This window comes from Grammomys surdaster, unplaced genomic scaffold (genome assembly GCF_004785775.1).
Source record: "Grammomys surdaster isolate TR1022 unplaced genomic scaffold, NIH_TR_1.0 100, whole genome shotgun sequence".
Lineage (NCBI taxonomy): Eukaryota > Metazoa > Chordata > Mammalia > Rodentia > Muridae > Grammomys > Grammomys surdaster.
The window spans coordinates 3,760,098-3,777,347 of NW_021604579.1; the positions used below are offsets into that span (position 1 = coordinate 3,760,098).

Consider the following 17,250-nt stretch of genomic DNA (forward strand, 5'->3'; position numbering starts at 1 on the left):
AAAGCTTTCTCCCTGCTGGCTAGTACCAAAGAATTCTGTGTAGGCTGCTGGAAGGGAATTACCATCAATAGTTTTCTCCAGTTGTGAGCCCCATATGCTGCACTTCTGACCTGCCAGGCAAGATGTACCTACTGGTGAAATAGTGGCAAGCATGGTATGGAGGTAAACAACCACTTCCTGTTGAGGCCCACTGCACAAGGGAAAAATTCATATCTGTTATTGTAAACCTAGTCAGAAATTCATGGCTGGAAAACTCATAGGCCCTAATGGGGACATCTACCTTTGTTGTTTGCTAAATTGACATGATGTGCCCAGCAAATTGCCTTCCGAATAACTTTTATTATGTCCCTGGATTAGTGTTGCTGTCAGTTTTGGTCAGAGTTGTCTTTTTGTGGTGGGCATCAGTAACTGCAGAGACCCATCCTGGATCAGCGATGAGAAAAAGCGACCCTTGGATGCTTGGCCCTAAGTAGGACATCCATACCACAGCCTCCAAGGCCCAGGGAATCAGCAGAAGAAGGGAAAAGCAAAGAATGAAAGTATGCACAACATTGGTTCCATCAATACCCTGGCATGGATCGTGAGGCCGCATCTGTCCATGAGGATTTATAGTCAGTTAATGGTGTATTGCCAGGCTTTTGAAGGTCCTGCTTGGGGTTTAATAATAAAGACATGGAGACATTTGTATAGTATATACTGTTGGCCTGTTTGCTGGGGTGCTTTCTCAGCAAGTCGTCTAACTTAACCGGACTCCCCTGCCAGTCTCCACCGTGGAGACTCTCTGCTTCAACCCTCTGATGCTCTTCCTGTCTCAGCTGAAGTGGACAACTCTTTATTCCTCAAATGTCACGCTTCTTTCTCACACAAAAAGCTATTAGCATAGTAGGGGAGATTTCACAGCTACTCATTCTGAACCAATCAGCAGCCGGCCGGATGACATCAGTAGTATTGCCTTTTGGCCAGATTGAGGGCTACTGTGACCTCCCCCACGACGCTTGTCTTTTTTTTTGGGGGGGGGAGTGGAGGAGCAAATGAGGAAGCAGCAAATATTTACATATCCTGCCAGACAGGAGCCATGGCACCAGCACCGCAAATAACAGTTGAAAATACAGGGGCACACCTGAATAACCAGTTGATACAATATGTGTGTGTGGGGGGTAAGTCACCACAACAGGAGGGAGAGGCATTTTCTTCAGTGGTAAATATCCATGTAACCAACCCTAGTGAAATAAATTGGGACACACACACACACACACACGAACACAGCATGAAAGAAGAAAGATGAGTTGAAAAAAGGAATTAGTGGAAAATGGAGATGAATATAATTCAAATACATAGTATATATCATTATGAATGTATGAAAATGTCACAGTGAAACCATCATATATAACTAATATATGCAGATAAAACCTTATTTTCATCTTTACTTATTTTTGTTTTTTGAGACAGGTCCTCTCTACATGGCCCTGGCTGTCCCAGAACTCACTATGTAGACTAGGCTGGCTTCAAATTTAGACATCCACCTGCCTCTGCCTCCTGAGTGCTGGGATTAAAGGTATGCGCCACCATGCCTGGCCTAAAACATTAAAACAAAACAAACAAACAAACAAACAAACAAAAAAACCCCTAAACTACATTAAACTCGATCTGGGTTTACTGTATGGCTTCTCTCTCCTTATTGATTAAACTTTTACCAACATAGAGCCTTCTAGCAGAAGCACAGTTAGGCAAATATGAGAAGGAAGGACTGACATAGCATCAGGAGCAGCAACTTTGTGAACCTGGGGAGAAAACAGATTAAGACAAGGGCTGGAGACACCATACAGGGCTTTAGTGCTATACTATGGAGTTTGGGGTTTGTCCTGAGGGACCACTAAATGGTTCCCAGTGGGTTTGGTTAAGGTGTATGTGCTGCTTGGATTTTGTCAATGTCATGCTTATGTCTAAGTTTGCCTTGACAAAGCTGGGAAGGAAGACTCGCAGTTGAGGAATTGCCTCCATCCGATCATCCTTTGGGCCTGTCTGTGAGGCATTTTCTTGACTAATGACTGATGTGTGTGGCAAGTGATCCTGAGTTCCATTAGCAAGCCAAGCAAACTCTCAAGTTGAGGCAGGAAGCAGTGTTCCTCTGCTCAACCCTTCCTCAGTTTCTGCCTCTAGGTTCCTGCTTCTGCTCCTGCCTTGACTTCTCTCTCTATGATGGACAATGGTCAGAATGTGTAAGCCCCAGTATTATCACAGCACCAGAAAAGTAAATGGAGATGGTATGCTTCTGATGAATCGACAGCTCCCCTCCCCCCTTCTCTTCCCCTCTCTCCACATGGTCATGGCCAGCCTCTACTCCTCTCTACTTCTCTCTCTCTCCTGTTGCTCTCCCACTCTTTTAATAAACTCTCCCTCGTGGAACCATCTTGGCCTGCTGTGATCCATCCAAGCTGTGTGTAGAAATCCTTTCATTTGGTGCTGAAACCCGGGATACGAAGACTTTGGGGACCTCAGCTGCTGCAACCATACAAGATGGACACAACGACCACTCGGACTTCATCTGCTGCTACAACCCCCGTCCCATGCTGCTGCTGCTGTGAGGCTCGCCAAACTTCCACCATGTGAGCTGAGCCACTGCGGCCACCTGTGTGGTACTCTGCCACGTGGGCCGGGTACCATTTCCTGATATTAGACTGCACAAACTCACAAACAGACATCGATTAATTGGTAAGGAGTTTCCGTTCTGCTTGAGGGACCCTGAACACCGGGTTAGCGCCTGGCCAGCGCTTCCTGGACTAAGGGTTTGGCTTTTCATGGCCCCAGTCCATATGGCCTCTAGCTGATCTGCCACTTAGGACTTTGGCCCATTGGGTGGTCTTTCCCCTCTCGGAAATAGCTCGTAACCCCTCCTCAGCTCTTGCAGCTCCACAGAAAAACTGGTACCAGGCGAGCTATATCCTGACTGGCTAACTTCTGGTGGGCTAGCCCAGTCGAGGCCCTTATTTGATTGCGCGACGGCCCGATTATTATAAGCAGTGCCTGATTGCTTTGTTACTGGCTTATCATTCAGGACGCTGGCTGATAGCCTGTAACAACCGTCAACCAATGGGCAATACATTGTCTTCGTCCGTACCCACAGACACATACTGCCAGCAGTCTGATAACTGGAAAAGTTCCCTATACCCCTTTCCATGTGTTCTGCCTGCTCCCCACCCAAGGTTCTGCCCCACACCTCTTTCTAGTTTTTCTTTTTAATTAAACTAAAATGGGGGAATTACTATGACTCTAGCGGATGTCTGCAGGTTCCACACACACTAGCCTAGAACTGGTAAGCTTCCCCATCCCCCACTGGCCAGAGTCCACATGGTCCCAGGGAAGATTCCTTGAGCTAGAGTGTCCTTCCCTGAACCTCTCTAGGACGGCTCCCCTTGGATGAGACACTTCCCCTCTTCCTCTCGAGACAGTTTCTCGCCACTGAGTACCCCAGGCCAGGCCTGGACAGACTGTTTTCTTTGCCTTAGGAGCACCGGCTCCGACCATAGTCCCCAGGTGTCTCTTCCAAGGGCCAGTCTTTCGCGCCCTTTTCCCTTTCCCCCTCCTTCGTCTTTTGCGGGTCGACTGGAACCTCAGTTCCAGTGCCTTGCCTGGAAAGCTAGCGGGTCCAGGGCCCAGCTAGCTCCCCTCACCTCCTCTGCAATCGGTCAGCCGACTCGCCTGGTCCCTTCCCTCTATGGTTCTTAGCTCTGCTCTGGGTTTTCCCCTTACATCCTGCCGCCTGGGACCTGTAAACGTTGGGGTTATATGGGACATACTTGCTTTTCTTTACTCACTGCTGCCAGAGACACTGGGCAGCAGCTTCCTCATGCTAACAGGAAGTCCCGCCCTGTCATTTCCGCCCACAGCACCTGTGGCTCATAGCTCCAGCCTGCCAGCTGTACCGTATGCCACTATTGCCAGCTTTCTTATTCTTTCTTAACAAAAATGCTTCTTTGCTAATACAAAACTGTGCTTTTCTCTTTCTATGCAACCTACCAAAGTTACTTAAGACTCTTTCCTAACATGTCTTGATAGATTTTTACTACTGCTATTCTATTCAGTTACAACCAATCCTTATGGCTCTCAGTCTTGTCAGAAGTCTGCTAATCGTATATTTTAAGTTTATGGCCGACAGAATGCCCAAAGCCTTTAACAGTTAACCCAAGATGGTTTCAGAAGACGTGGACGCCGGACTCCTAGAACATACAACCTAGATTGTATATGAACAAACGCAACGGGACGCCCTGAGTCAAATGGCTTGGCTAAATAAAGGTAAGTCATTTCTCATATCATGCGTACCCATTCCACAGAAAAAAGCCCTGCGGCTTCTGCGCTTAAAAGCCAAACTGACTTCGCCCAAGAGACTATGGAAACCACGGGAACTGTTGGCTAGTAGACTCTGTCATTTTTTAAAAAAATAATATATAACTGGTAGATTGTTTACTCTTTACCAGACTTCTGACTATATTGACAGCTAAGTTTTCAAAGATATTATCTGTTACCTCATTACCTAAACTCAGTTGAAAGACTACTTGTGTTGTTAACTCATGCTGTTATCTCTTTTAAAAACTTATAAGCTACAGGAAACCCACTCAGATCTACCTCTCATGGATGCCATCCAGATAAGTACATCTGCCTAAAATTCCCACTCACTACCTATAACAAAGGGTGTGATCCCTCTGGGTTTCAAATGTACATCTTAAAAAAAAATTTCTCCAAGTGTTCTTAATCTTATTTCCTACATCTTGTCAAGTCCAGGTGCATCCAATACAGCTCCAGAGACGCAACCTTCAGATGCTCCATCTCCTGCCACACACACAGCTGCTTCTACTGGACCTGACCCTGGACATCAGAAAACAGCCAGTTCTCCTAAGACCGGACAAACATCTCCCATTCTTCTAGGTTCCCCCTAGAGACACATCGCCCTCAATGCCAGCAGGAAGTAGCCAGATTTCACGACGAACCTATTCCTGCTTTGCCGTCACCTCTTTCTAATTTTTCTTTTTAATTAAACCAAAACGTGGGAATGTTAGTAATCTGTTAAACTCCACCTGCAACAGCCAGGTACGCTCCTCCCCACAGTTACCTGGCAACAGGCAGGTAACCCTGCCCACTATAAAAGGGGCTGCTTGGCCCCTCCTCTCTCTCTTGCTCCTCAACCCTGAGCACCTGCAGGTTGTCTCCTCTCCTCCCTTCTCTTCCCCCTCTCTCCACGTGGTCATGGCCAGCCTCTACTCCTCTCTACTCTTCTCTCTCTCTCCTGCTCTCCCACTCTCTTAATAAACTCTCCCTCGTGGAACCATCTTGGCCTGCTGTGATCTATACAAGCTGCGCTGTAGAAATCCTTTTATCATGTATAGTGATGGGAATGTTAAGGGGGAACCAGGGGTCTCTTTTTTTGAGTTGTTATTCTCATTGATAGAATAATTTGAAAACAGAAGAAAGCTTGGGGCTGCTTTCATTAGAGTCAGAGAGAAAAGCATGGGAGGGAAGCTGAGAGTCCCAACAACTCCTGGGGGTAAGGGATGGAGAGGAGAAAAACTGCAGGGACACAGTGAGACAGTCCAGAGTCTCGGAGAAAGCATGCTTGGGCTTTTGGCCAGCATCTGAAAATGAGATAGAAAGAAAAGAAGAGTGGATACTCTACTCAAACTCCAGGCTGGGCAGTGGAGGTCTACAAGGAACGGCTTGCTGTGAGAGCCGACCATGGAGGACCCAAGGACGATGTCCCACCGAGGAGATAACTCCTCCCATCCCCTCAGCCTGTCTTCAGGCTTTCCTGATGGCATCAACTTTCCTGATGGGCAGTCTTCTAGCCAGCCGATTGGCAGGTCTAATTAGATCAAGTTTCTGAAAACTCCATTTATTTATTCATCCATTATGTGTATGTGTTGGGGGGGGCACATCTACACAAGGACAAGCTTTGGGAGTCTGTTATCTTTTTCCACCATGTGAGGCTTCAGAATTGAACTCAAGTTTCAGGTTGGACAGGAAGTATTGTTAACTGCTGTCTTAGTCAGGGTTTCTACTCTTGCACAAACAAGAAGCAAGCTGGGGAGGAGTTTATTTAGCTTATATTTCCACATTGCTGTTCATCACCAAAGGAAGTCAGGACTGGTCAGCAAGCAGGAGCTGATGCAGAGGCCATGGAGGGATGTTACTTACTGGCTTGCTTCCCCTGCCTTGCTCAGCTTGCTTTCTTATAGAACCCAAGACTACTAGCCCAGGGATGGCACCCTGTTCATAATGGCATTTTAAATATTTGTGATACTTCCCAGTGTTATAGAAAATGGGAGGTGGGGTTCAAAGCTCATAGCAAGGGACTTATCCTCACTGGTCTCCAAGCCTTCAAGTGATTATCCTGGTTCCTTAACAGGAACAGAGATGGTGAGGTAAATTAGCCTTTAACTGTAAACATGATGAAAACACAGTAGCCATGCGGTGGCTTGTGGGCCAGACCCTAGCCATGTATTATTTCAGTTTGTGCCTCACTTGAGAAATCTCTCACTCATCTCCCAAAGAAGCCATGCCTCCTGGCTGGAAAGACACATGTTTTAAAACCAGGTCTAAGCAGAGAATGGTGCTCTCTGCTGCCACCCCGTCAACCCTGCCATCTTTTAGGCTACTTTTGAGGATTCACATCACTGAGAAAGCTTCAGCCAGCAGCAGACCTGGCAGAGTGCACATCCTAAGCCTGGAGTCGGTTCTTTCTTGGCTCCCTGACTCCCTCCTGTTGAAGTCTCCTACTTTTACCATCTTCCCTTTCCTCCTCCAAGTTCCTGCACAGTGCAGACAGAGTTCTCTACAATGTCAACGTAGTCATGTGTGCTCATCTGAAAACCCACCTAAGTTTCAGAGGCACTCAGGAGCAGGTCCTTCCTGCAGGGCTTTACGGTCCTCTGCTGCTCATCACAATTAAGCCTCTGTCAGTCATCCCTTCCCTCCTCCTCACCATCAGAGAGTCCCTTAAGCATATCCGAAGTCACTAGTGTTCTTTAAACAAGTTTTGGTTTCTGTTGTTGTTTTTCAGACAGGGTCTTATAACTCTGGCTGTTCTGGAACTCACTGTGTAGACCAGGCTGGCCTCAAACTCACAGGGATGATTGATTTCTTTAAGACACTTGAAAAAGAAAAAAAAAATTTTATTTTATTTATTTATTTTTTTTGACAACGATTTGCTGGCTAGTTGTGATGGATGGACTTCCTTTAGCAGCAAAGTGAGTCACTCTCCTTCCCAGGCTTTGAGGATTCTCCAAGATCTTATCTAGTTTCTCCTCCTTTGGGAATCGTTCATTGGCCTTCTCTGGCCTCAGCAGCTACATCCAGTGCCAGCTTCCTCCCTTAGAGCACAAGTGTCACCTGGTGTGGTGGGGCACATGTAAAGCCCTGTATGGTGTCTCCAGTCCTTGTCTTAATCTGTTTCCTCCTCAGATTTACAAATTTTTGCTCGTCCTGATGTCATGCCAGTCTGTCTCATACTTACCCAACTTTGCTACTGCTAGAAGGCTGTGTTGAGAAAAGTTTAATTAATAAGGAGAGAGAAGCCATATAGTAAGCCCAAATCGAGTTTAATATAATTTAGTTAATAAAAAAAAAAGAAAGAAAGAAAGAAAAAAAAGAAAAATAGGCCGTGGTGGTGCACACCTTTGTTTCCAGCACTTGGGAGGCAGAGGCAGATGGAATTCTGAGTTCAAGGCCAGCTTGGTCTACAGAGTGAGTTCCAGGACAGTCAGGGCTATACAGAGAAACCCTGTCTCAAAAAAACAAAAACAACAACAAAAATGTTTTAGGTTGGGCATGGTGGTGCATACTTTTAATTCTAGCACTCTGGAAGCAGAGTGGGTCTCAGTGAGTTGGAAGCCAGCCTGGTCTACAGAGTTTCAAGACAGCCAGGGCCTCACAAAGAAACCCTGTCTTGAAAAAACAAAACAAAAACAAAACAAACCAAGATCCTTCTGTCTGAAATCATTTTTTTCCCTGCTGACAGGAGTCAACTGGAGGAAAAGTTGAGGGTGGAGAGGACCTTGACTTTCCCATTTTAGCTGAAAATAATGAATAAAAATACTCACCTCAAGCCAGGGCTACAAAGTGAGAGTCCCACTTGAAAACAAGGAAGGTGAAAGGTGTGGTTCAGTTGCCAGGGTGCACTAGAGGCACGGTACCTGGGTGAGATTCACAGAACCTCAGACACCCAGCTTGGTGGTACACTCCTATAATCCCCAGGAGTGTTGGGATTAAAGGTGTGCACCACTACCCCAGACAAGAGATTCCATCTCAAAACAAACCAACCCACCACTGCAGAGTAGAGAGAGAGAAAGAACCTAAGGGGTAAAGCCATGAGCTATTCTTACTTAAAACATAATGAAAACCTTACATTTTCCCCTTTCTTCCTCTCTTCACACACACACACACACACACACACACACACACACACACACACACCACAAAGCTGATCCACAGTGCTTTTTTAATTTTTTTAAATTGTGGGGTACTAAGCAACTCCTATCTTCCCTCTTCTTTGGCGGGTGCTGTTGGTTCACCAACACAACCAGTTTCCTGTGCCTGAACGCCGACCAAACTAGACCCTCTCCCCTTCATTCTTGGCTTCCAACTCCATCCACGGGCCCCAAGAATCAAGTCTTCGCAGGAGTTGCACTCCTAGGCAATGTGAATGAGTAAGACGATCCTCTGCCGTAAACCGAGAATAGGATAGGGATCCATAGGACCCCCAACCCACGTGCTCCAAGCCTCCCTCTTCAGGAGCCGCCTTCCGGTCTGGAGAAAACTACATTTCCCAGGGTGCATAGAGGCAGGTCCTTGCTTCGGGCAGGGGCCCCCGGCGGTGTGCCGTTCCGTCGCCTGTTCGGGGGAGCGCGAGCTAGCACGAGGGCAGGGCCAAAGACCCGGAATGTGTTTCCGCGTAGTTCCGCCGTGCCGTGCCTGGATGTGCTTGGCCGTGCCGGGCCAGGACAGGCGTGGGTGGGGGCCTGAGTTGGTGGTACTGGAGACAGGCGCTCGGGACAGCCCGCGTCTTGCTGAGGTCCCCGCCCCGTCCCGGCCGGGCCGGCCGGTCTGTCAGTCACTGGGGCGGAGGCAGCGACCATAGCGGGGCCAAAGCCGGGAGGCGAACAGATCGCGGGCCAGGCGAACGGAGGGGACCTATCTCAGCCCCCCAACTCTACCGACTCTACCCCAGACTCACGAAACTGCAACCCCGTGCTTCCTTGAACGTCTCCGTATCTCGCGAAGGGCTCTCTCCCGGGTGATCTCCCAGCCCCCTGACCTCATAGCATCTCGAAGCTCATCCAGACTAGGGTGTTATGGGTACAGGCCGTTGACCCTGTGACCCCTCACGGGCCAGGGCCTCTGTTTCCCCTGTAGGCCTCCCTCCCCTATGACTTTTGATTCAAGGGACAGAGCCGTGACCTCCCACTAGGACCCTTCTCTGGGAGCACCTCACTGACGCCTCCCTTTTGGGAGCCGCCTTAGCGGGTCCCTTCCGAAGAGCACATCTTTTGACCCCTGCAACCCACCCCCTCCAAACGCGGTGGGCAGGCCTCGGCAGCCATGCCCGCCCTGGGCATCCCCTCATCCCACCACTTTCTGGGTACTCAAGCCGGAGTCTAGCAGGGAGCCGACAGCCAAAGGGCTGGGGCAAGAGAGAGATCAGGGTCCACCTCCCTGCCAGGCAGGGAGCAAAGATGGAGCGGCGGGAGGAGCAGCTGGGGGCTGCAGGGGCTGGAGCAGCACCAGCCTTGGACTTCACTGTGGAGAACGTGGAGAAGGTATGAGGGCCTTGGGGTGGGCACTCCAGTGACAGAGCAGAAGTTCTGGGGACTGACACTAATGCCAGAGCTCAGGCCTGGGCTCAGTGCCCGCTGGGATGATGCCCCCAGAGCACCTGGTATTTACCGTCTCTGTCGGGCAGCCGGCTTGGACAGCAGTGTTGCAGTGCCTAATGGGCTATTTTTGGCTTTCTGTAGACACAGGTCCTCTTTCGGATAGATACTCTAGGATCTTAGGTTGTTCCCTTTAGCGTGCTGAAGGACTTAGACTTATAACCAAATCGGCTCCTGTCCAGCTCCAGGAGAAAGGCAGAGGGAGTTCTGGAGGAAACCAGGAACTCACAAGAGCTGCCACTCAGCCACCCCCACCCCCACCTCAGAAACCACACTGATGCTGAGCCATCCTGGACCCGACTCACTTTTTTTTTTTTTCAGTCAAAGGCTCACAAAGATATCTAGAACTAAAACCATCTGAGTTATGTTTTCATTCATCTTCAGAAAGGGTCTTTTCCTTATTGGATGGAAGTCAAACCTGTCCTGGGCAGGCAGGAGTATTTCTGGCTCTCTTGTTCTGTGCTGGGTCCAAGGGGCTTGGCTCTGCTGGCAACTTTACAGGGCCCTACCTTCCTTACCTGCTCACATGGCTTTCTGCCCTGGCCTCCTTCCAGACTTTTTCATTGCCAGGCCATCTTTTTTTTTTTTTTTTTTTTTTTATTCTTCTCCCAGCAGCCTGGGATGAAGGAATGTACCCACCCACCCCCCTATGCTTCCAGGGATGAATGGAAAGATAGAGATACCTTGTTGGATAGCAAGGGACAGTCATAGAATCACATTTGTGGCTCTTGAGGCTAGTTTGCCTAAAGAAGGCATCTTTTCTGTTTCTGTTTCCTGTCTCTTTTTGCGTCCCTGAGTGCCTGAACAAGGGACAGTAGCTATAACTGGCTTTCAGGGGGGGTACAGATTTGGTAAATCCTATTTGGATGGAGTCCATTTAGAGAACCTGGCCCTTGGGGCTGGACAGTGTTGGCATGGTGGCACATGGTTTCATGTGCTGCCAGGGAGATGAGCCATTGTTTTCTCTCTGCATGAAGTCTCACTGGAGTTGGGCCCTGGGGATTCTGCTGCTGACAGCTCCTGGGTAGGTACTTGCTTGGGCTGCTTCTGGCCAAGGCATCTCTGCATCATCTGATTGGAGGCTGACTTGTACTCTCTGAAGATGTTCCCACCCTCCTTCCAGTGTATCTGTTCCTGGGCTACCTGGCCTGAAGCAGTCCTTCTCAGATTTCACACTGGCTTTAGTGCCAGCCTCAGGAGTGACCTCAGGATGATCCCTGGGGAGCAAATGGAGTTTGCTAGTTGGAATCAATGGGAGGAGCTGAATCTAGAGGGGCCAGGCCCCGGGCTGTTCTGTGCTTGCTTCAGGCTTACGTTTACCGTGGTGGAGCCATTCCTTCCTTCTAGGCCTTGCCCTTACAAACCTCCCTATGGGAAGAGCCTAGCCCCTGCCTTTTCTGCCTTCCTGTGGAGAGTCCCTCTCAGAACCCATTTGTACTATAAGAAGAGAATGTGATAGAACCCGGGCAAGATTCAGGCTTTCAAAAGGTCAGCCAAGCCCTGAGTTCTCCCTGCTCACTCCTTCTCCCTCCCAAGTCAGGGAGAGGCAGCATCTTGCAGGACCAAGTCCCACCCTCTGTTCTGGGCTCTGGCAGGATCCAGAGTAGCCAGCACCTGCTCAGTCCTGTGCTGTCCTGCAGGCGCTGCACCAGCTCTACTACGACCCCAATATTGAGAACAAGAACCTGGCTCAGAAGTGGCTGATGCAGGCCCAGGTCTCTCCTCAGGCCTGGCATTTCAGCTGGCAGCTACTCCAGCCAGACAAGGTGCCTGAGATCCAGTACTTTGGGGCCAGTGCCCTGCACATCAAGATCTCTCGATATTGGAGTGACATCCCCACCGACCAGTATGAAAGCTTAAAGGCGCAGCTCTTCACCCAGATCACCCGCTTTGCCAGTGGCTCCAAAATTGTGCTGACTCGGCTGTGTGTGGCGCTGGCCTCACTCGCTCTCAGCATGATGCCTGACGCTTGGCCATGTGCTGTGGCAGATATGGTTCGGCTCTTCCAGGCTGAGGACTCACCGGTGGATAGCCAGGGCCGTTGTCTGGCCCTGCTGGAGTTGCTGACAGTTCTGCCTGAGGAGTTTCAGACCAGCCGCTTGCCCCAGTACCGCAAAGGTCTGGTGCGGACCAGCCTGGCTGTAGAGTGTGGGGCTGTCTTCCCATTGCTGGAGCAACTGCTACAACAGCCCAGCTCTCCCAGCTGTGTGCGTCAGAAGGTGCTCAAGTGCTTCTCCAGCTGGGTGCAGCTGGAAGTACCCCTGCAGGACTGTGAGGCACTCATTCAGGCTGCCTTCGCTGCTCTGCAGGACTCGGAGCTCTTTGACAGCAGTGTGGAGGCCATTGTCAATGCCATCTCCCAGCCTGATGCCCAGAGGTGAGTTACTCTCCAGCTTCCCAGAAAGGGACAGCCCCATCCATCCCATAAGCATTAATGGGGTGTTTGTCATACACTTCATCCTATGGAGACAAAAGCAAGGATGCAGGCGAGACACGGTCCCCGTCCTCATGGTTGAGAAAGTGAGGGGGACATTAAACACCTAACTTATCTACTAGACTATTAAAACATTTGCCTGTTCTCTTTCCCTCAGCCAGTCACTAAGTCCTTGCTGTCCTGCTCCTGGCCATATGCAGATCTATTATTTTCAGTTTCGGCTGCCACCTCCCTAATCTCAGCTGTCATTGTCTCTTTTCCCAGAATTTAGCAGAGCTTTCTCTACAGTCTCCTACTTCCCCCCGCCTTATACCCTTTATCAGCCCAACAGTCAGAGCGACTTTCTGAGAATGAAGCTTTGATCTTTCCTTTCTGACCAGTGGCTCTCTCTGTGTTGAAGATCATCAGTGTAACTCATAGAGATGCCTCCACCACAAGGCAACCCTCCCCTTCATCTCACGTCGCTCCTGACTTCCTGCGCTTCTGTACTGTCCTACTCCTTCCCAGTTCCTGAACAGGTGCCTGGCACATCACCTAGTCAACGTAAATCTCACGTCACTTCTGTAGAGACGTTCCCAAGGGTTCTTAAGGCCAAGCTTGGTCTTCTCTACCATGTCATTTCAGAGCTCTTGAATCAGATTCCTGACTTTCCTTCCGACCCTGTAATGTGACTCCTTGGTATATATCCATGTGCATCTCATTAGCCACTCAACTGCAAGGCCAGGGACTCGTCATTTTTATCTCGTTGTGCCCAGGAAATGGAGTAGCCACCAGTTTTTAAGTGGATGAAAAATGGGATGATGATGTCGGGGGCTGGAGGTAAAGGAGATTGGGTGAGAAGGACCGCCACTAGCTTTAAGTACAAAATCCCAAAGTGGACAGTGCCACAGAACATTCAAAGACCAGAAAGAAGGTGGGTGTAGGGAAGAGTGTGTTTGCCATCAAGGACCTGCCAAGCCGGGCCCCATGCTGTGCTCTGGAAGCGCACAGGTGAAGGTTTGAACCCCTCTTGTCAGCTGCTCACAATCCAGTGAACACAGGAGTAGGCAACTGCAGCCCATCACTGCTCAGCACCAGTGGAGGGCAGAGGCTCTGGGTACCTAGTGAAGGCGTTTAACTCAGTCCGAGATTCCCAGAGGACCGAACTTGGAAGGCTGTGCAAGAGAGAGAGAGAGAGAGAGGGAGAGAGAGAGAGAGAGAGAGAGAGGGAGGAGGGTGGGGAGAAATCGTGCAAGTCAGGTGCAGTTGATGGGTTTGGGCAGGTCATCCCAGACAGAAGAAAGTCCCCAAGCAAGGTGAAAGATATGAAGGAAAAGATATGAAGGAATCAGTGGTGGCTTGTAAATTATTAGGTATGACTAAATAGCGGGGCTTAAAGGCCAGTGTTGTAGGAGAACCAGGTTCAAATCATGTAGGACCTTGACAACCAAGCTTGAGAATTTTTTTTAAAACAAGTGTTTGTCTTTTAAGGTTTATTTTATGTACGTGAGTACACTGTCACTGTCTTGAGACACAACAAAAGAGAGCATCAGATCCCATTACAGATGGTTGTGAGCCACCATGTGGTTGCTGGGAATTGAACTCAGGACCTCTGGAAGAGCAGCCATCTCTCCAACTCAATATTTTTTTCCTTTTAATTTCCTTCCTGAAGCCAGTATAAAGTTCCTGGAGGATTTTATACAGAGAAAATGATCTGTTGAGATTTTGGGGGGAGGTAAGTTGGGCTGGAAAGAACAAGACTGGAAACCTGACCTTGACACTTGAGAGAAAGGTTTTGGGAATCTTAGGTAGAGAAACCAGCGAAAGCTGTGGGGGAGTGGCTAGTGGCTCAAGCCTTGTCAGTAGTCATGTCTGAGTTTGAATTTCAGAGTTTGTTTGCTAACTGTGGGACCTTGGGTGAACCACTTCTAAGCAAAAATGGAGGCAATCATACAGAACACACAGGGTAATTGTAGTTCTTGGGACAGGATGATGTGTGCAGGCCAGCCTTGGTATTCAGTAAAGAATGTCCCAAGTCCTTGAGTAATGGCAACTCTTTTGTGGCCTTCACTCAGGATGAGAGAGCAGCAGCTCCCATTAGCACATATATGCTGTGCCACATGCTTTAAATTGGGGACTGTGTGTCTGTGCGTGATGATTTTGTCCTTCTACCATTTGTGATAGGTTTAATGGTAACCTTTTCTCCTTTGAGCGAGAAGCAGACAGTTACTGTTAAGCTGACTAAAGCTGTTTGCTTTAAGCAATTAAGGAATAGAAACTGTTACATGCAGTGGGCTAGAGCTCCTCCACAAACACACAGACACACACACACACACACACACACACAGGTAACATGGTTAGTTGCTGTTCTTTAAAACTTTAAAGGGCTGTGGATGTCAAGGCTCAGTAGTAGTGCTTGCTGAACATGTACACACCCTAGGTTCAATCCCACTTCTAAAATGGAAAAAAAAAAAAGTAAAAAGGTGTTGGTTGAAAACATGTTTTGGAGGCCGGGCGGTGGTGGCGCACGCCTTTAATCCCAGCATTTAGGAAGCAGAGGCAGGTGGATTTCTGAGTTCAAGGCCAGCCTGGTCTACAGAGTGAGTTCCAGGACAGCCAGGGCTACACAGAGAAACCCTGTCTCGAAAAAAAACAAATAAACAAACAAAAAAAAAAAAAACCATGTTTCGGTATGAAGGTTAAATAAGAGAACATGAGATATTGAATGTGGTTGCCTGGTTCTTCATAATGTCACTTGTGTTTGTTAATATTGGCTATTATCTTTGCAAGAACAGTTAGTAAGATACTGTTAGTAAGATGCTGGCTCCCTAGCATAGTGGATAACAAGTCTCGTGTGGGGGCTCTTGTGGCAGCATGAAGCTCAAGTGCTGAGTGGGCTTAGGTAGTGGCTAAGGAAAATTATCAGGGTAAGTACCAGGGTGATGTCGGGTATCCTTGGATACACCCAAAGTTTACCCACCCAGCCTGCCTCAAGGGCTTTAGCAAGTAATTGATGCCCCTTCTCTTCTGAACGAATGAGCAAGCAAGGGGCCAGTGCGGGAACCCAAAGCCTTCCAGGCGCCCATTGGTTGCAGCCCCTTGGTTGCTTAGCAACTCTTCCCATTTTCTCAGCTCTGCTCCCAGAGCTCTAATTGTAGGTCTGGGCTGAGCTCAGTGTGAGCGACAGCCAAGACATCCCAACAGCTCTGCTCCAGCTGCAGAAGCTGACCATCTAGAGATAGGCCTCTTAGATCATAAGAGATCTTAAGTCATTCTCCCAGGCTTCCATAGCAAGTCTAGAAACCTTCAAGGCCTCAGTCTCATTCTGATCGCTCAGAGCTCTCAAGCATGTGTGGCAGGAAATCTACACAGGCAGTTTCTCTATGGGCTGGCTACCACAAGCCAGGAGTTGGCACTGGGGTTTTGTTCTGTCCAATCTGACTTGCTATATTTGCCTTAAGAAAGTGACCTTCAGTAATTACCCTGGGTGATCTAGTCTCTATCTTCCCTGGTGTCCTGGTATTAGCCTTCCCTCCAGCTCAACATACACTCAAGTCATCTTTCTTTCTGTTCCTCTGCACTTGCCCCTTCTTCCTGTCTCTCTCCTTTGAATTTTCCCCCTGGAATACACTTTTTGTTTGTTTGTTTGGTTTATTGTTTGTTTTTCAAGACACAGTTTCTCCATGTAGCACTGGCTGTCCTGGAACTCACTCCATAGACCAGGCTAGCCTCAAATTCATATCTTCTTGCGTCTGTCTCCCAAGCGTTGAAATTAAAGGTGTGCATCACCATGTTCATCTTTTGAAATACATTTTTAATGCCAGAATAACTTCTCATAGGGAACTGAGGGAAAGGGGAAGTGAATGGATAGGGCGTTGGGGCTCCCATCATAAGGACTGGAGATACAAAGTGAGATCTGCACAGATCCTCTGCAGGAAATTGTATTTGGGCCTTGAAAGGGAAGCAGATCTACAGTGGTTTAAGAGTTTCTCAATCTGATCTGTGTCTTAAGTCACTGTGTGACCTTGAGCAATTATGTGAGCCCTTCTAGGTTATGATGTTCTTGATTTATCCTGTTTGAGACTCAAAACATGCTGAGAGCCTTCACTGCCTACCTTCTGTCTGCATGAACTGGCAGGTAGTGGATACCTTGGAAGTCAGTGGGGATGCTGTGGAGTAAGCCTCCATCTCAGCTGCTAGGGAGCTTATGGGTCATAGCCTTGGCCCTGCCCCTGACTCTTTGTGCCTGAGCTTGGCCTGAAGGTACCCATTGTCTGGTGGTGCAGCCTGTGTCAGGATCCTGAGACTGAAGCCATCCCAGCTGTCTCCAGGCGACACCCCCTACGGCTGTCTCTGAACTGGGGGTATTCTGGTATGGATAGCTTTTGCCAGCAGAATCTAGAATGGGATTGTAGAGAAGGAAGCCAACCTTCCTAGTCTGGCTGCCTCTTTATGTCCTTTCATTTCACTATGTCCAGATGCTGTTGCCTAGCAACTTGCTGGGGGTGGGGGAAAGTTCAGGTAACATGGACCCTCAGCCCCTCTTCCTCTCCAGGTGCATAAATTGCTACAGCGACACTGCTTGACATCAGAGAGGTCCCAAACATCTGATCATCTTTTAGATTATAGCTTCCTCTACTTCATTCTATCCTCCATAGAATGGAGTTACCCTGGTCTCCGTCCCCTTTGTGTCCTGGCTTTCTCTGCCTGTCTTCGTGCTTCAGGACTCTGACCTGGACAATACAATTTTCTCACTCCATACTTTCCTCCTGGTCAGCTCTTACTGACTCCTGTATCTTCAGCTACCAGCTAACGATTTCTGAATCTGAGTCTCGCTCTGACCTACTAGGCATCACTCTGACCTATACACACACTGGGCATCCCTCTGACCTATACACTGGGCATCACTCTGACCTA

General features: G+C 48.7%; 1 protein-coding gene across 1 annotated transcript in view; it reads left to right on the forward strand.

The window, feature by feature from the left end:
* Window positions 1–9,084: 9,084 nt before the first annotated feature.
* Ipo13 (importin 13) overlaps window positions 9,085–17,250 on the forward strand; it is a 20,636-nt gene continuing 12,470 nt past the window's right edge. Inside the window, exons 1-2 of the mRNA XM_028786544.1 lie at window positions 9,085–9,806; window positions 11,561–12,297. Of these exons, the coding sequence (XP_028642377.1) occupies window positions 9,723–9,806; window positions 11,561–12,297 (821 nt within the window). The 5' untranslated portion in view covers window positions 9,085–9,722. The remainder of the gene's footprint in view (window positions 9,807–11,560; window positions 12,298–17,250) is intronic.